Genomic DNA, 20,920 nt, shown 5'->3' with positions numbered 1-20,920 from the left:
CCACCTATCAAATTAAAACACCCTCATTTCTTTATTTTTCTTCTATCTCTGATAAAAAAAAAAAGTAAAGTATTCTTTTGTCATTCTTGTAAGTCTGACTTTCACTTCACTGGCTCAGCGAACCAAGACAAAATTTTTTTCACTTAACTTTCTAGGACTGGACAGGGACTGACTGCAAATACCAAACCTCTTACTAAGAGGTACTTCAGAGAGAGAGCAGGCCTCAGATTAGAAAGCTTATTATTTTTCCAGTTTCAAAGTAAGATTCAATCAACTTACCATTGTCCCAAAAGGAATGGCTCTTGAAGCATGGTAATAAATGGCTATAAAATTGATGAAGAAGGCAGTGCCACACACCATAGCTGGGATAAGAAATGCCCCAATAAACATCTGCTTTATCCATCTCCTTCCTGAAAGAAAAAGGAAACAATGAAAATCAGAGCAGGGTGGGGCATATATATTAATGTTCGTAAGGTACCAAATTGTTATTTATTTAGTACCAAATTATTTATTTAAAATTCTAATGTAAAGATCTCAAAATGTGACATTGTAATACTTGTTTCAGGACAATACCTGATAAAGACCGTCCAGTATGTCTAGTGAAAACATAGCTTTTGAAGTGGGTATACTGGAAAAGAGCAATGGACTATAGTAAAATATTCCAATGTTCTATCCTGATTCTGCCACTTTGAACTTTGGTTCTGCCTCCGTGAACTTTGGTAAGTCACTCAACCTTTCCAGGCTGCAAGTTGGCCTAGATAGGTGTTTTCAAGCTATTACTTGGAGTTTGGGACATTCCTAGAAGTGCCCATGAAGTCAATTGTGAAGGAAGAGCCCCAAGCCCTGCTTCAACCAGAACAATTCCATTTTCAACACTTTTACACACTGGAGTTTCATGAAAGCTTTAAAAAAAAAAAAAAAAAAAAAGGTATAACACCCCTGGTGTAAGTTGTCCCTAAATTTACTTACTTTTAGCTGTAATAATGATTATAAACATATATTTAAATCTATTTGTTTCAAAAGGGAAAATAACAGAGTGTGCCTCATGAGCTCTCTCTCATCAATTAGAACTACAGACTTAAAAGTTTCACTATTTCATTTTCTTCCTTTCCTTTTTTTTTTTTTCTTTCTTTTTAAAAATCTGGGTCTTGAATTCACAACCCTAGATCAAGACTTGAGCTGAGACCAAGTGTCAACTGACAGAATCACTCAGGCACCCCAGTTTCACTCTTTCTTTGTATCTCTCTGTATTGCCAAAATTCTGTACAGTGATCATCTGTTATTTAAATAATCAAAGGAAATTTTAAACTATGTAATCAAAAATTCTAAATCATGTTCATACTGATCAGGAGAGCAACAAAGAGCTATTTTCTAATACAGCAGAGTATATAAGCAAGAGCAGTACCAAGGAAACATCTACATACTGCTCAGACACAAAATATAAAGATTTCAAACTGGATCACTATTAAAATTCAACCCCACAACCAGAAGAGAGACTTAAACAGGAAGTGAAATAGGCGAAAGAGCAATACCCTAACTTCTGTTTTGTTCTATGTAAGGTGCTTTTTAAACATGGATCTCATAAAATTACTATCCGAAATCTTGACATTTCTACAGAAAGACTCCTTGATTTGCAACTTTCACCTCTATTTTATTTCTTTCTCAAAGTTTTTTTGCCACAAAAAAAGGTGGCAACTGTAATATTATTTTTCCTATTTAATTCTATTTCCTAGCACTCTCTTTTCCTATGCTTTTTATTATCTTCTCAGATTCAGACATGTATTCATAAATTCTATATTCAATTCTATTTACTCCTTTTCCCTCCAACAGTCAAAAAGAATCACACATTCCACTGGGTACAATTAGTAGTGCAAGCTCTGCATTGTGCCTCCTGCTGCTCACCATACCCTTGGAGATTTTGGTCAAGTTCCAGGCTACCCCTAACTTCAAATTAGATCTGGAGGATTACCCATAACCTGAAGACAATGTGCAGGCCTTGAGCTTCATTGTAGTTCAAATCCTGAAGTAACTCTGAAAAATTCTTGATTTTCTGGTTGACCTCTTACATTACACCCTGGCTTTTAGGGATTGCTCAGACAAAATATCAGGATATGAGCAGACTTTCCCAAGGCACTGTCAATCAGAAAATAATCTTTAAGGGCACCTGGGTGGCTCAGTCGGTTAAGTGTCTAACTCTTAATTTCAGCTTAGGTCATGATCTCAGAGCCCCACTTTGCAATGGGCCTGAAGCCTGCATAAGATTCTCTCTCCTCCCCCTGCCCCTCCTCCCAACATCTCCCCCCGACCTGTGAGCTCTTTCTCTCAAAAAAAAAAAAAAAAGAGTTAAGTATAGTAAAGTTTGGCTGGGTATTCTTAACTTGCGATCAAACTAAAAGCAAATTTATGTCCAAGTATAAATAAATTTCCTGTTTTAAATAATTTGTTTCTGGGATCCCTGGGTGGCTCAGCAGTTTAGCGCCTGCCTTCAGCCTGGGCCATGGTCCTGGCATCCCAGCATCGAATCCCGCATTGGGCTCCCTGCATGGAGCCTGCTTTTCCCTCTGCCTATGTCTCTCTGCCTCTCTCTCTCTCTTTCTGTGTCTCTCATAAATAAATAAAATCTTTAAAAATAAATAAATAGATAGATAGATAGATAGATAGATAAAGTTTCTGCGGTGGAGACTTTTCTAGAGGTCATAGCCTAACTAGTTTCCAGGTTAAATTCAAAGCAGAAGTTAACTTAGGCATTCTAATTTCCTAAGGATGGTGGCCCTGTAGAAGACTTGTTTCCCATAATACTGAAGGTAAAATATACAACAAATAACTAAAACAAATAACTAAAATAATTAGGAATCCATAATAACATTCCTTCAGGCAATCCAAAGAATTGTTTATACTGAAGGTACAGAGGACCTTCAGTCTAGTAGGACCAATAAAAAAAGCAATAGTAAACCAGGATGTCCTGGAGGAATCCTAATGATCCTATGTATGCTCTGAGTGCCAATAATCTGTAAGTCTAGTTGACTAAAAGACAAGATTCCTTAACACTGACATTGCTTAGAATGAGTTGGGAAAAATCACATGAGAAAGTCTGTATTTTCAGAATATAATTTTAGGGTCTTTCAACAACCCTTGATTCATAAACCGAAATATGAAATATTCATATTCATTAACTGAAATATTTAGTACTTTTCTGACCCCATTAAAGGGAAAACAAAAAAACTTAAAGACCCTCAAATGCCATAAAAAAACCACCAAGGAGCAGTACCTTTGTATCATCTATGTATTCCCCATCATTTCAGATCACAATAGTAAAGAAGCAAGGGGGTATTTAAGATGAAGTGCTCTTAGCAAAAGATTGTGACACAGAGTAACAGAAATCTCTGTGCAAGGTACTTTGACAAATATTTAAGAATCAATAGAAATAAATAGCTCTCCTTCCTATTCTCCTTCCAGTCCAGACACTTTATCCATAAGCCATAAAACATGCCTTTTTATTCAGTCATAATGCCTCTGTGTGGAGGCCTCCCGGGGAGCACATCTAAGGAGTAAGGTACCTCAAAGCAAGTAATATTAATAACTTAAATATACTCTTTCCTGTATGTTCCTCAGGGCTAACTTTACAATGGACAATGGAGATAATCCATTAATTATTCATAATTTTCAGAAATAAAATGCAAGGATTACATAAAAGCAAGATAGACCACATACAGGTCTGGTGGAGATTATGTGAAATAGAATAACCAAGTATTTTACAATGGCTGTACTGTCCATTTTAAACTCCAAATACCTCATAGTAAAATATTAGAATCTATAATTAAAAATATGAAGTCATAACTTATTAAGTTACCTCCTTGTCTGGCATACAGACTTCCTCCGAAATAACCATTCACTGGAGATGTAGCAGCATAGACAAATATGGCTGTACTGAGCATTGATCCCCTCCTAAAAAGGCGAAACATATGTGATAAGTTAAAGCCAACAATTTAAAGAAAATATCATAGAGTCTATCACATTAACATTAGTTGAATTTCAAAGATAAATTTAACAAGAACACAAAAAATATCATCCTAGACTATAAAGGCTCTCAAGAGACTACCTGGTGAATAAATTTCTAGTTAAAACTGTATAGGCTGATACTAATTTTTTTAATCTGCAGTTAAATTTCATAATATATTCTAAATAAATATTTCACATCTCTTTGGCAAAAATATTAGAAGCTGGCACTCAAATTGTTTTGCAACCCTGTAACCGATCACATCATATGGATAAGGATATTCATCTGTTAAGAAAAATGATTAGAATATTCCTCTTTATAATTTAATTGCTTAAGTTCTTGGCCACTGATAGAAATAAAAAATAAAATGGAAGTAATATAATCTATATTAGAGCTATTACCTTAAATGGTATAACACTGAAACTTTTCCTATTTCGTTTTCCTTATACTATTACAAAAATTATTTTTTAAAAATCCATAAAGTATCATTTTTGTAATGAGTTATGTGGGTTTGAGTTTTGTTGATTTGTCCACAAATCAACATTAACCTGAATTAACAATTTTTCTTCTTTTTTTTATTTTTAAGAGAGGAAGAGAGAAGGGAGGGGAGGGGCAGAGGCAGAGGGAGAGAGAAAATTATAAGCAGGCTCCATACCCAGGACAAAGCTGGATGTGGGGCTCCATCTCATGACCCTGAGATCATGACCTGAGCTGAAATCAAAAGTTAGACGTGTAACCAACTGAGCCACACAGGCACCCAACAGATCAACAATTTTTAATCTCTTCTTCCACTAATAATATCTAGAGAATTCAGACCAGCTCTCCTGTTGAATAAAGCTGAACAAAATATTTTTTTTAAGATTTTATTTATTTATTCATGAGAGACACACAGAGAGAGAGACAGAGACATAGGCAGAGGGAGAAGCAGGCTCCATGCAGGGAGCCCGATGTGGGACTCGATCCCGAGCTCCAGGATCACGCCCTGAACCAAAGGTAGACACCCAACCACTGAGCCACCCAGGTGTCGCTGAACAAAATATTTTAAATGCCTAGTTGCAAAGAGAAATATTAAGATGATAAAAGATACTATCTTTTGTCGTAATATAGAAATGTACTTAAACCGCTAACAATATACACTATTTTGAAATTTACCATAACTAGGAAGGTAAAATAAAGTCTGTATAGAACACATAACCTTCTCTGTTTGAGTTAAGGAATATTCACTTCAAGAAAATTTATAAGAATATCACACTAATGTGTGTACTAGGGAGATAAGCAATTTTCATAAATTAACCACCTTCCAGGTAATTATTATATTTCACTAAACACATATGTAGAATCAAAGATATCATATAGTCTTAAATATGTAGCACTCCTCTGCCTAAGCACCTATGTTCAACTTCTTAAAGTAGATGAAACGAATAAAAATTACAGTATTCAATTTCCATCAATACATAGCTAAATAGAAATGTGGTAGTAATAAACATGTCATTCCCAAGTTTCAAAGATAGTGGGTCTCAGTGCAATTAGCTGACTCAGTCACTAGAACAGGGGACTCTGGATCTGAGGGTCATGAGTTTGAGCCCCACACTGATTAGATCTTACTTTAAAAAAAAAAAAAATTAAAGGATTGTGGGTCTCAAAGTTTTTTAAATCAAAATTTGTTTTTTCAACAGCTCAATTAAACACTCCAAGTACTAACTTTTCCCTTTAAGATTATCATTAAAAAATCTGATCATTCTCTGTAACTGGGTTATGTGAAGATTGACACATGCCTACCCGTGCTGAAAACTGAAAGGCTGCTTTAGTCTAACACCAGTCTTTTTAAAGATTTATTTATTTATTTATGATAGACAGAGAGAGAGAGGCAGAGACACAGGCAGAAGGAGAATCAGGCTCCATGTCAGGAGCCCGACGCAGGACTCGATCCCGGGACTCCAGGATTGCGCCCTGGGCCAAAGGTAGGCGCCAAACCGCTGAGCCACCCAGGGATCCCCTCTAACACCAGTTTATTACCAGTCAGAAGCTTTTAAGTAGAGAGGGTTCAAAAGGATTGGTCACATGACTGAGAGTCCAAAATGCCTACCAGGGATTTAAGCTTGCAATTCTCAGAGGCATTACGTTAAATGAAGTATAAGTCACAGTTTTAAAAATCAGATATACCCTTCATCTGTTTGTTCATAAATATTCTATGCACATTTCCCACCCAAAACACACCATCTTCAACTACACTGAAAGATCTGCTGACATAGGGAATTGGCCTCCTGGTTCATCTCTCTGAAACTTGAGGTGACAGACATTTAAGGAGTTGCTTATATTTATCAACTCATCACTGTCCACCCAAAGTTACAGAGCAGCAGTATTTTTCCAGACTTACCTACAGCTTCTCTCATACTATGCCTTCTCAGGAGTTAATATCTCACTCATAGGCATCCACACTGATACTGATTCTCTAAATATTTTTTCTTTACTGATTGCTATGGTCATCACCAACACAAAATAATGTTCATGTGTTACATTACTTGCCTTTTATGTTTTATAATCATTCTGACTATGGAGCGGGTCTAAAAATGTCATGTACAGGGTTTTTCATTTTCTCACTATGTATCTTTATTATCTCTATTTTCATTTCCATAGCAGAGCAAATTATAAAGATGTAACTGGATCTTCAGCTTTCAAAAATGCCTATTCATTTTGTCAAACAGCACTTGTAAGTAAGTAACTCTGCTCATACCTCTAATGGAACATAAACTTTGTAGCCAACCAAAATGTTCAGTAAGGCTAGTAAGTTTTAGCATGTAACAGAAAAATATACTTCTAGCTAAGGATTACTGTCCATTATTTAATTTACCTGCAATAATAACATTTATGTTATTTAAATTCTAAGGCAAGTGAAATAAGCAAATTGAATTATGATTGACTTAAAATGTTTAAGAACAAGTAAAAACAAAGTTAAATACATGTACTTACTCTGTATATAAATCTTCTATCATTGCCACAATAATAACTATAAGAGACACAGCAAATATCTGACATCCAGAACCAATGAGAGAAGAAAATATCAGTGGGTGACTTGATGGTCTAAATACATCTCCATGCACCTGCTTCCATCCATACTCATCTCCTAGGTCTCTATCCTATATACATATAATTAGAGAGAAAAGAAAATCATACGGAATGAAATTAAAATACATAAAGTAGGTGAAAAATTACAATTCCAGTTGCCAAGTTCTCTCCCTCCAAACTTGTAGCTATTTAAAAGGGGTTCAAAATATCTAGAAGACATTTCAAATTTAAAATAATCACTACCTTAGTAATTTATAATGTTAGGGATGCCTGAATGGCTCAGTGGTTGAGCATCTGCCTTTAGCTCAGGTCATGATCCCAGGATCCTGGGATCGAATTCTGCACTGGGCTCCTGCAGGGAGCCTACTTCTCCCTCTGCCTATGTCCCTGCCTCTCTCTCTGTGTCTCTCATGAATAAATAAAATCTTTAAAAATATTTATAATGCTAAAGTTACAATATAAATGGCATTTACTAAGGTTCAGGAAGGTGGCTCCCAGTTACGCTGAGAATACCAATGAATGGAAAAATAAAAGAAATGGTCAAAATGAGAGAAGAGCACACTGGCTCTCTGAACACTGCTATTCTTGCCATTTACATCACACCTGTGGCACATAGATAATGAGGGGTCGGGTGAAGAACAAAGAGAGAAAGAAGATCAAAACCAGTCCTAGATGCCTTAAAATGCAGAAATGTCCTTTACAGCTTAGAATATAAGAAAATATATAAGGAAAATATCAAATGGTTAAATGCTATTTATTAAATATTATTTAACTGTCTATACCACTTTTTAAAAAGGATGCAATTTTTCCTTTTCAACCTGAGTAACAAGTATCTAAAACAGTAGTTCTTAAGAAATATCAGTCCCTTAAGATAATCTGGCTTTTTAGGGGTTGGGGGTGATCCTGGTCAGATGCGTTTGAGAAGCACCAAATATTTTATCTAATCTGTGATACTTCACAATGCACATTAGCATATTAAATTTTAATCTGTTTAACTCTTTTCCAAACTTACTTAATGATGGAGTATATCTATAGAGAATAGCCATTAATATTCCATAGAACACACTTTTGCTCATTAACAACATTGTTGCTTAATACAGTAAAAGAATTTAGAAAACAAACGTCCCCTCTGAACCAACTAAACTAAATTAAACCTTTTTTTATGCAGTATTTAACAGAATTAGAAAAATGTCAATACAGGTCTAGAACTTCGTTGCTGAAGTTCTAGAATCAAAAGCTCTGAAAACTGAAAGTTTGTTTCGGAAGTCTGACACATTCTTATTTGGTGGCAAAACTTAAGCATGAAGAAGAGGCTATTTGTACTGTTTATCTCATTTAAGGTGAACATTCATATGTTTTGCTGAAAAAAACATTAATACACCTGATTATGGAGCAGGTAATCAGAGCATGTAAAAACACTGATGTATTAGATTATGGGGCATGTAATCACAGCAGGTAAAAACATTAACATATTTGAGTAGAGACCCCTCAGGGAGTTTTACACCTTTCTAAAACCAGAAAATTCTGAATTCTGAAACTCATGTGACCTACATTCCAACATTCAAAATAAAACCGAGTTAAATCATTTTTATAAACATAAAATGTAAAAAAAAACAAAAACAAAAACAACAACAACAAAAAAAAACCCATAAAATGTTTGCTTACCATATCATCCATTTCTTCTTCTTTACTGTACCGGGCATAATCTTTTCTTAGAGTTCTCATTAAGATCATTGAAACTAAGCCCACCAAGAAGATAACCATCATGAAAGAATTGAAAATTGAAAACCAATGAATCTAAAATAACAGAAAATAAAATATTACCAACATTAAGTATCAGTCACAAAATTCACAGGTTTCATGATGACAACAGCATGGTAGTGCAAAAAAAAAAAAAAAAAACAAAGTTTTTTAAAACTTTTACATAAAAATCCAAACTTAAGACATACTGAGGTGAGTATTCACTATGCAAAGAGACTGGCTTTCCTCACGGTAAACTTCAGATACATTAAAAACATGATACTGTATACGTAGATTTTCATAATCAATTTTATTGTACAAATAAAAAGTACAGCTTTGGCATTACACAGAAAAAACACGGGATCTGGAGTCAAACACGCCTGGGTTTTTTTTTTTTTTTTTTTTTTTTTTTTTAACACGCCTGGGTTTTAACCCAAAATCTATCAAATTCTAGCTATGTGACCCCAGCTTTCTTATAACAAAAAGGAAGGTAATAATACTATCCTGATCTGTATGACTTAAGAACATGTATAAAAAAGTATGATACCATGTCTGGCACAGAGCAGCAAATATTCAATAAATATGTTAGTTCCCTTCCTTCTAACTGAGCAACAACCTGAAATCCTCCTTAAAATACAAAAGACTGAACCATCATGGTTGACTGTCATGGATGTAGGCTACCCTCCTGAAATGATATGCCTCACTTGCTTCCAGTTCATCCTCTCCATCCTGCCAACATCCTTATATACTCCCTTCTAAATGAGTTATCTATGGTACAAAGAACAATGAGGTACCCCACTGTGTCCCAATGTTCCCAAGGCTTTTGACTTTGATTTCACTCACACATATGTCGCAGAATTATGTCCAGATTCTGATTTATAATCACAAAGTAAGCACACTGTATCTCTGAGGGCAGAACTCAGTGCATCGGACTTCAAATTTCTTTATATTTTAATTCCCAAACGTTCCTGAAGGATAGTTCCAAAATTTCTCTTCTCTAACCAAGGCCCCAATTTCATTTATTTTTCTGCATTTTCTTCCTAGCCTTTCATTCTTTCTGTCAATCTCCTAGAAGTTATTCCCGTAAATTTGTACCTTTCTTCGGCATCAGCTATCACCAAAAGGCCCCATCTACAACACTATCTGCTCCCTGGGGTAGTTATATAGCTCAAATAAGGTAATAAATGTAAAGCATATGGCTTAGTGCCTAGCTCATGGTAAAACGCTAAAAAAACTTATAAGTCATTTTTATTAATATCTTTTAAAGTGTTTGCATGATCTTTTATCCCCTTATTCTTCCTATTTTCTTCTTATCTCCCTCCTTTCAATGCCAATATTTTTCAAATGAGGAAACAATACCTTCTACTTCTTCCCCTACTTACTCCTAAAAATGATACAATCTCACTTTGCCCCACACATTTTCTCTCAAAGGCCTGCAATGAACTTTTAAACTGATTCAGCAGTCAATTATCTGCCCATCGTCCTTGCTCTCCTGCCACATCTGACCTCTACCGCCACTAAACCATCCTCTGTGACAGGCTGTTGCTTCTCTTTCATCTCCTCTTTCATCTTTGCCTTCCCCTCCCACCCTGTGTGAACTTTTCCAAAAGTGCCAATCTTGGTGCTCTATGGTGACTTCTTCAGACTCAGAACTTCTAACTAGTGTTCCACTGATGATGGAACATCTTCTACACTCTCAACCCCTAACCCCTGTCCTGCTCCAAATCTCTAGCCCTCTTGCTCATTCATGTTTCACACTTGTGCTAAGTATGATTGTTTCCACTTGAATGTCTTTCTGGAATTTCAGACTTAGACCACTCTAAAGTAAACTCATCATCTTCTGCCTCACATATAACATTTTCCTGATTTCTAATTGCTGCTAATGGTACTAACATTTGGCTTTGAAAATTTAGAATTCTCTCTGGCTCTTCCTTCTCCTTAATCCTTCCTATATAATAATTACTAAGCCTTTGTTTTCCTTCAATAGGTTTCTATCAATCCCATCCCCTCCACTCCCACATCATCACCTCACACCCTGAGGCAGCCTTAACGGCCTCCTACTTAGCCTTCTTTATTTTCAGTCCCTGGCCTTCCTTCCTATCTAGCCTATATAAAAGTTACCCACAAATCTTTCTGAAACATGTTCATAGATCACTTCTCTATTCTAAAACTTACAGTGACATTCCTTATTTTTTTCACATATCAAATCTAAACTATTTTCCCTAATATTCTGTACCCTCTGTGATATGGCTACTTCACCTTATCTAGCCAACCTTTCTTTCCACTGTTGCCTATATTCCAGTAGGGCTTTTCTTCTTCAGTGACCCACAAGTACAGCACACCCATTTCTACCAGCATCCTTCTCATAATTTCTTTCACATGGGATCTACTATCTACCTCTATAAATTCCATCTACTATTTAAAGCCCAAATCGAAAACCTTCTCTCTCCTCCATAAAACCTCTCATCTATGTATTCCATTATTCACAGATGCACTCCTGCTCTGAACTTCTACAGCTACATACATGAAGGATGTACTGTCTTATAGAATTAGGACAGATTTTAACCTGGGCTAATGTGCTAGGTATGTCCACTACTAGGATGAGGGGCAGTCCTGGCTGTTACCCACCCTGAGGCTTCAGGCAAGGGACAAACTCTGTGGCTCTCCCTGAAAAACAATTGCCTCTACATCTTCATAAAATCATTTTTTCCCTTCATTTCATAATTTATTTATTGAATACCTACTGAAATTACAAAGAAAATAATGAATGCATTTTGTAATATTTGCAAAAGGGTTATAGAAGATTTAAGTTTACCATTGAAGTATCATTCAAGATTTATAAAAGCAGTCTATAAACACAGACTTTTCCGAAGATTTGATTTTGTTCCCACCCTGAGAAATTAATGACCCAAAAAAGGACAAGAGAAAAAATACGTATGTTTCATAACTTCTGTTGATTTATCAAATTTTTGAAGAGAAAAGAAGTTTTACATAGTTACTATTTAGTAGGAAGAAAGATCCACCTAAAATGCAAAACTTTCTATCAAAGCTCCCTGCTGTTTTCTAAGATATAAACTTTAAACCCATATCCATTATAATGCACTACCATTAACCTGACATTTTATAATATCCTTTTATTTCCAAAAATCACAAAATGCTGTTATGATTTTGAAATTATTATAGCAAAGGAAATATTTCTTAAAAATAATAAAGAACCAGATGTCACAAAGGGGTTACTAATCCTATGAACTGCTGACTCGAGCACCCCCTAGTGTTGCTAACCATAAAGCAGCACTGCAGGCTCATCACAAATTTTAGAACACTGGAGAGAAATTTACAACCGAGGGGTGCCACTAACTAAAAGCACCTCTATGTGTCAAACACTGACCTAAGTGCTTTATAGAGCACTATCAAATGGACTGTCACAACACTGCACAGTATTACAATCCCTGCTTCACTACTGAAGAGACAGAAGCTGAGGAGCTGAGTAATGTGACCACAGTTAGGGTTGGTGGCAGAGACAGAGTAACATGTCCAGCTCAAGTTCTTAAACCTGGGTTTAGAATCACTGTATTAGAAACAATCCCTATTGTTATACAGTAGACCCTACCTGCCTATTTAAGGAACATGCTGCAGTATTTCTCTTTCCTCTTTGCTACACTGTCAGTTTTGCACTTGCTGTTGAACCCATCCACATATAAACATCTTTCTTACATCTCAAAATAAAAATCTGACTCCATTCTTCCTACTGAATACACCATTTCTTTCTCCGTTAAGCTGCCAAACTTGCAGCCTCCAATTCCTCTCCTCCATGCTCTTATGCCAACTCTGTTCAGACTCTGCCCCACCACTACTCCAAAACTTCTCTTGTTAAGTTTATCAATGACTCCAAATGAATCCAACACTTTCACCTGACTGACCCAGCAGCAACAATTCAGAACTAAGCTCTCTCCTCCATGATACACTTTCTTTGTTTGGCTTCCAGAATACCACATAAGCATTTCCTCCCTACCTTACTGGTATCTCCTCAGAACCTTAAAGCTGGTTTCTCCTACTCCCCCTAATCTTTTCTTACTGCCCCCACGGCTCAGTCCTTGGTCCTCTTCTATTTTTACATACTCTTCCTTGGTAATTGCATCGAATTACATACCATCTATATGCCAAAAGCTGCAAAATCTGTATCTCTAGCCCGGACTTCTCTCCTGAACCCCAGACTGATATACTGAACTAGATGGTTAAGTATCTCCATTCAGATGTCTTATGACACTTCAAAACCAACAGGTCCCAAACTGTACTCTAATCTTCCCCTCCATACCTCCAAATACACTTTCTGTCCCAGCAATGGCAGCTTCATCCAACAGTTGCTTAGGCTGAAAACCATAGAGTTCTTGTTAATCTTTCTTTATCTTCCCATTCATCAGGATATCCAACTGGCTCTCTCCTTCACAATATGCTCACAATCTGACACCTTCTCACCAGCTGCCCCCCTACACCTTGGTCTGAGCCATCTTCAAATTCTCACTGCATTGCTGCAATACCCTCTTGTCTCCCTGCTTCTCCCCTTCCCCCACATGGCCTCTTTTCAACAGAATAACTTGAATGATCCTTTTAAAACAGAAGTCAGATTTGTCATTACCCCATGAAAACACTACCATACCCCTTCTTTGCAATTCAAAGTCTCCACAGCAGCCATGGGTGATCTGGCTCCTGCTACTTTCTGACTTCATCTACTACTCCTCCCCTTATTCTGTACCAGCCACCTGGCCTCCTGGCTATTCCTCAAGCACACTGAACACATTCCCACCAAACAGGCTTTTCAAAAGTGTTGCCCCTGACTGGAATACTCTTCCTCATCCCCCATATATCCATATTCCTTATTTCCATCAATTCCTTCAAGTTTTTACCCAAAGTCCATCTCAGAGACTTATCCTGAGCACCATATTCAAACTGCAACTAGCCTCGCCTGTGGCACTCTTGCTCCACTGCTTTTTCTTCTTGGACATATCTTTGAACACACCATACCCTTAACTTACTATGTCTATTACATGTCTCCCCTTACCAGAAGGGTAAGCTCCAACAGGGCACAGATCTTTGACTTTTGCTTGACACCTACCAGGTGCTCAACTAGTAACGGCTGAAAGGAGAAATATGGTACATTGCTCTACTAGTGAAATGCCAAATAGCAGCCTTTCCCCAAGTTATCAATACCCAATGGCACGAGAAACAAGGCAGGCTCAGGTTTTCCACTAGGAAGTGTCAGCTGAGAGCCCTCGTATTTTCAAATATTCTCTAAGTTATTTGTGCCTATCCCTCAACCATGTACAAGACTGCGTGAACACTACATCTAAAAAGAACACACTGGGTGTAGGGAAAGTAGAGGCTGGGGAGGAAATTTTGGCTCCAGTAGTAATATGACCCAGAGAAGATCAAAAGTAGTGACAGGTTCTGGTGAAGTCTGGCAGCAATGATACAAATTTTAGAGCACAAAAACTTAGATTTACCAATAAACTTCAGAATTCCAGTCTAAAAGATAAGATCAAAAGACAGAAGAGACCAGGAAGAAAGTCAGATGAATATATACATCCTTTATGCCCTGTTGTCCTTTCAACTCCATCCTTGAAGGAGGGAAACATTAAAATAAAACCTATTTTTTCCTATAAAAAAACAAAGCTATCACCTGTACAAAATCAGCAACAATGCTCTATCTTGTATCTGCTGAGCTCTATCTTGTATCTGCTGGTGGGGAGTGGGGACATTTCTTCCCAGTCTTGATGTTCCACCAGTAAGTTTCTGATCTCACTCCATTCTCATCCCTTCCTAGCTAAAGGATGTACACATTCTGCTCTGTTTCTCCACACATTAAGTTTCTCAAGGGCAAGTGCTCATACACAGAAGCTTGAAATACTCCAGCACTGAGTGCAAGAAGTCGGTCTAATTCTGAGTTTCAATATTAAGAAGCCCACCTGTCCACAGATACATCACATTTTTCAATATTAGCCTCATTAATAATAAAAATGATATTCTGCCTTTTGGTTTGTTATATCTTTCCTCGTGTCACTCAAAATCAGTTTAAAGCACTGGCATGACGAAGGGGGCTTTTGACTGCTCCTCTAAAACTTTCTATGACCCTAGGACTCTAAGCTGATATGTGAAATCACCACTAGCCCAATTTTTTAACTGCCCAGCCTTCACACAGTGCCCTGCATATGGCAGATGCTGTTTTTTAACTGACTGAGCAGATAATGAATGTCTTCAAATACACAATTTACCTACCCTGTGTTGAAAAAAGGATGGATCAAGATATTTGTCAAATCGATCTTCAAATTTCACATCTGATTTTTTCCATTTCACCTAAAAAAAAAATTTTTTTTTCACTTAAAAATAAAGGCCAGTAAACTAATTAATAAGCTGATAACAAAACTCTGAGCGAAATTAGGAAAGATTTACACACTTAAATGAGAAACTAGAGAAATGGTGGTAAGTTATTGCCAATTTGAGAAGCTGAAACACCTATGATAAAAATGTAACCAATTTTCCTCTCTGTATATTAACAAAACTTTCAACTTTACTTAGAGGAATCATTTCAGTTTTCAAGGACTATTAACTATTCCTGACTTATATACTCTTACCTGATAACTGTGGAAAGAACTGAATTACCCTAGGCGAATTAGAGTAAGAACCCGTCCATCTTTGACTTTAGATTATATTAGTTTTATTACAATAATCAAACTTCATTATAAGTTCAGTTACGTAAATATCATTTGCACTAGATATATATGCATAAGCTTAAAAAAAAACTTTCAAAAACTGGCTACTAGCAATGGACTCATTCTGTTTATCAGGGAAAAAACTGACAAAGAGAGAGGCTACCTACAGATTTTTCTTCTTTCCACTGTTTTTAATCCTAATGGAACAGAATTAACTTGCCAGTTTCAAAGAGCTCTGACAAGCTCTTAACTCTGCAGGAGTATCTTATTCCAACTGATAAAAAGCAAAACATGGTAATAATAAACTATATCCATCCAGCAATTTTCAATACAGCATCATCTCTATCTGCAACAGTAAAAAGGAAAGAGAAGCAACAAGGTATACTGCAATCTAAAAATGAAACCATGAAAATACATGGTTGGCTTAGCTCTAATTGCTCAGTTATAATGGTAAACTTTGCTGTAGCCAATGGTAAGTCTTGCAAATGCATAACTGTATCTAATACAGACCTGAAGCAAATCTCCCTGCCTTTAGGAGGTTTACTTACATTAAGGAAATACAGTTTTAATAATATTCTGTTGCACCCTATTTTCATTTAATAAAAAAAAAAAAACAAAACAAAACTTAATTTTTGCTATTAGGTCACAAATACTTCTTCCTATATACAATTATTTTAAATACTTACTGAATATGACATCTGGATTTTAGTATTGGGAACGAGTTTCACCTTTCCTTCACTAGTTAGATTAACATCAACAATTCGATTTCCATTAAAACCTATTTCGAGTTTTTTGTAGGTCCAAAGATAGTAATCTTCTCCATTTTCATCGGCTTCACCAACAATACCTAAAAACAAGTAACACTTTATACAAGGTAATATCACTTCATGTTCAAAATATGGTAGAAGCTAAAAGCCCATTAAAAAGTTTTTATACAAAGGATAGTGGAAGGGGAGGTGGGTGGGGAGAGGGGGTGAATGGGTGATGGGCACTGAGGGGGGCACTTGACGGGATGAGCACTGGGCGTTACACTATATGTTGGCAAATCTAACTCCAATAAAAAAATATACAAAAAAATAAAAATAAATAAATAAATTTATAAACAAGCAATATTATTATTATTATTCATGGTTAGAAAAGAGCAAAAGTATAGGCTGGACTCTTTAACTACTTGGCAAACATAAACCATGCTCACACCATGAACAGCTCAGCATAATCTATCGCTAATTCGATCCTCAAAGTTCATGTTTTCTCATGAGTTTCACCTTCATTGTAATAATTATCACCTTATGTGTGTATTTTTCCTAATACCTGAAAATTTCAGGGAAGTACGGTCACCATCTGGCACAGTCATTCAGTTAGTACTGGTCAAACTAAAATCAAAACCCAAGGTCTCCAGAGGCCCAGTCCAATACTTTCTCTAATAACCTAAGATCTACACATTCCTAAGCAAGCTGCACATATGTGTACCGGTACCAGAACTTAAAATGCCTGCTCCTTATGATTCAAGTACTGGACCTATCCTTGGGAAAACATCAAAACGAAAGGAATATTGAAAATAAATGTTAATGAGGCACTAGTTTAAAATGATCATTTTGTTTTGGGCTTTTTCTTAAGATTTTTAATTATTCATATGAGAGCGAGTGAGCATGGAGGAGTTGGTGAGAGGGAGGAGCAGGGAGTCTAATACAGGGCTTAGGTGGGATCCTGGGATCATAACCTGAGCACAGGCAGACACTTAATCAACTGAGCCACCCAGGTACCCTAAGACGATCATTTTGTTCCCAATTTGAGGCACTGAAAGAAGACCCAAACAGTGTCAGGACAACAGGTGGTACCTGAGGATCTACTCTTATGCCCTCATACTGACAGCTACTTATCTGATGCTCCCTACCCAAACCTATATACTTCCCAAGAGCCTTTATACTAAAAGTGACTTTTTAGGGCCTTCCCTCTATGGTCAATGCATCTCATTAAAGTATTGGAGGGAAAAAAAAGATCATTTCTTATTAAGGATTATTTGCTTATTAACCAAAGTTCTCTCAAACTGATACAAATTCAAGGAATACAGTTTCATTGTGTTTGGGATTGCAGAGAGATAATGAAATTCTTCTGATAATTAATTTCATCACGGTTTATTTACCTATCTATAATGAAAATTCTGGGGGTAAAGACACAATTACACCAAATAAGAAGCTATTTTCTAATGGGCTTTTAAAAGATACGGAAACATTTACCTCAAAAAAGGTCAAATAATTTTTTTCTGATGAGAATTCCCATAGTTCAGACATTCTTGGACATCCAAATGTACTGTCCTAAACATGGTAGACCCTAGAATCCTACGGCTATAAAAGATTTATTTTAGGGCAGGAAAGCACAGTTGCCATGTTGACCCACAGAAATGACTGAAAAAAGACTAATAAGGTTCCAGACAAGAAACCCAAAAGCAATGGAAAAGAACATGAGAGAAACCTGCTTTCTCACCAAAAGAAGAAGAAACCTTAACTAATGGGTTCTCCTGAACTACAGGCTCAGAAATCTTGAGTGAATATTCAGCACATCTTCTTGTTACCCTCAGAGCTGATGACAAAAATGTCTGTGTTAATGTAATACTAATTATAGTCATTTATATGAAATGCCTACTATTTACACCTAATTAACATGCAACAGAGTAGCAGTGATGCATACAATTATATCTTGAGATTGACTTTCTTAAAAATTTCATCTTAGTACTACATTAAACTCTGGTCTGATATGTTCAGTATTTCAGTTTGCTGCTCACGAATATAGTAGTCTGCTAACAATTTTAAGAATTAGAATATTCATTATATATAAGAACAGGTGTCCAAAGGGAGGGGAAAAAAAAAAAAAAACTAAGAGAATAATATGATCAAACATGCTGGCAATGATAGTTGGCTGTGCTTTGCATTTAAAATAATTTAATCAGATTCTTAACAAGTTCACCATCTTCATGCAGCCAAACCAGCTATGGGACTCTCCCTACCCAGTCATTAGTACACATCTGGCAGAGCTCTGTGCCTTGCAAGCTGTTACCCATATGAGATGCAAAAGGACAAAGAGCAGCTGTGGTCCCAAATGCCCTGCCAGTTGCAATAAGTACACAACTACTCAGGTTTCTTCCCCCTCTTTAGAATATTCACTTATTTTATACTGATGTGCTATACACTAACTCACTTCAACATGAATTCCTTTATGTAATATTGTTCTCCTGCAAGCTACATGTAAATATATCCTTTAAAAAAAACAACTAAAATAATTTAATCAAGTCCACACAAAGTTTGGATTTTTTTTAAGATTCTGTTTATATTAAAAAAAATGTTTTTAAATAAAGATTTTATTTATTTATTCATGAGAGGCACAGAGAGAGGCAGAGACATAAACAGAGGGAGAAGCAGGCTCCATGCAGGAAGCCTGATGTGGGACTTGATCCTGGAACTCCAGGATCATGCCCTGGGCCAAAGGTGGATACTCAACCACTGAACCACCCAGGTGCCCCAAATTTGGATTCTGCATAGGTTTGTATTGGCTATGCCATAGCTCTTCTCCATTAATAGAGATAAGAGCTAAAACATTAAAAATTTTTAGGGATGCCTGAATGACTCAGTCAGTAGAGCACATGACTGTAGATGCTGGGGTTGTTAAGTCTGACCCCTTGCTGGATGTAGAAATTATTTAAAAATAAAAATCTTTAAAAAAATTTTTTTAAACATATGCTGTTTTGGAAAATAACATAGGAACAAGTGAAACAAGTAATTCAAGAGGCTGTGTTATCTAAAAACCATACTATCATGAAAGAAAGTATGAAAGAAAGCCAAAATAAAACGCCAAAATCCTATTTAGTTCCTTTGTATTTGATAGAATAACCCAAAATAAGATATGAGAAAAATGGGGACAGGGAGGATATTCCAAATTATTCAAAATACCTTTTAATTCTTTGAATCTGAAGTTATACTATATAAAAGTTATATTTTAGGGAGTTTCAAATAAGGTTTGCAATGTTAAAACTGCTTCAAGTAACAGGGGACCATAAAATTGGTATTAAAATCATTCTGTGGAACAGAATGAACATATTAACTGATTCAGTGTACAATCAATCACCTTAAGAGTCATTACATAAGTCATGCTTATTATGCAAATATTCCCAAACTTTAAATATAACATACAATACCTACCCCATATTGGTAAGTCATCTATGTACATCTGGTACCAGTAGTGATTTTTGATAGCATACACAAATGCATCTCTCTTCTCTTTATCTAAGTCAATTTCACAGTAAGTGGCTGGCATCACATCCTCTGCATAAGATAAAAATTGCAAATTAGCACACTGGTTTATAAAATAGTTATAGGAAAAATAATAAAAGAAAAAGCCAACATTTCCTGAAGTTAAAGTCTGTATTCATAATAGTTGAATCTGGGTGATAAATATATGAGAGTTCAGTATATAATTCTTTCCTTTTTTATGTATGTTTTAAGATTTTATTCAAAATAAAAGAATTTAACTATCTTCATTTTCAATGATTATCACATTACACGAAGAAATTATCCTTTTTGTAAAGAAAATTATATAAGAACATTTACAAAATAATCTTTAAATGAATAATTTGGTTTAAAAAACAAAAATTAAAAAAGCTTAAAACACGTTAGAAAGTTTTCATTGAACATATACAAAACTTAAAAATATGATCCTCAAGAGAGCAACTTCTAGCTAAAAGACCTCTGAGATAAACATTCATTTTAACATTCTTGGAAATATAAGTCACTAGAGGCCAGAGATTCTCTGAGGAATCCCAGTGACTATTCATAATTAGGAAGATTAAAATACAAACCTCTACTAGCAGGTGTCACTGTTCATAAATTACCCAAAGGCCCCCTAGAGATGAGTCATTTCTACTCTTGACTGCTTTCAAAAATACTGCTACCACAATATTGTTCAGACGGTCTCTGACCTATAAACCTTTCAAAAATGTGCTTTCAAATTGAGCTTATAAATAAGTACTAGGGATGCAATGTATAACATGATGACTATAGCTAACACTACTACATGATATATAGGAAGGTCTTTAAGAGTAAATCCTAAGAATTCTCATCACAAGGAAGAACTTCTTGTCTTCCTTCTTTCTTCTCTCTTTTTTTTTTTTTGGTTTTATTTATTTGACAGAGAATGAGAGACAGAGACAGAGATTACCAGCAGGCAGAGCAGCAGGGAGAGGGGAGGAGGAGAGGTAAGGGGTGGGGGATGGGAAGGAGGAGGAGAAGGAGAGGGAGGAGGCTCCCCACTGAGCAGAGCCCATTGTGGAGCCAGATCCTAGGACCCTGGGATCATGACCTGAGCTGAAGGCAGATGTTTAACCATGTGAGCCACCCAGGCATCCACCTTCTTTTCTTTC

At 36.1% G+C, this 20,920-nt stretch overlaps 1 protein-coding gene across 2 annotated transcripts in view; it reads right to left on the bottom strand.

Moving 5' to 3' along the window:
- Window positions 1–20,920, bottom strand: part of TM9SF3 (transmembrane 9 superfamily member 3) — a 67,996-nt gene that overhangs the window by 27,460 nt on the left and 19,616 nt on the right. For both annotated transcript variants that reach the window (XM_072805863.1, XM_072805864.1), the window contains exons 3-9: window positions 19,704–19,826; window positions 16,197–16,357; window positions 15,077–15,154; window positions 8,729–8,860; window positions 6,968–7,134; window positions 3,851–3,945; window positions 280–410 (exon numbers count right to left, since the gene is read on the bottom strand). In XM_072805863.1, coding sequence (XP_072661964.1) covers window positions 280–410; window positions 3,851–3,945; window positions 6,968–7,134; window positions 8,729–8,860; window positions 15,077–15,154; window positions 16,197–16,357; window positions 19,704–19,826 — 887 coding nt within the window. The remainder of the gene's footprint in view (window positions 1–279; window positions 411–3,850; window positions 3,946–6,967; window positions 7,135–8,728; window positions 8,861–15,076; window positions 15,155–16,196; window positions 16,358–19,703; window positions 19,827–20,920) is intronic.

This window comes from Canis lupus, chromosome 29, assembly GCF_048164855.1.
Source record: "Canis lupus baileyi chromosome 29, mCanLup2.hap1, whole genome shotgun sequence".
In the NCBI taxonomy this organism is placed as follows: Eukaryota; Metazoa; Chordata; class Mammalia; order Carnivora; family Canidae; genus Canis; species Canis lupus.
The sequence above is the reverse complement of the archived record's forward strand: the minus strand, read 5'-3'. Positions and strand labels throughout refer to the sequence as shown.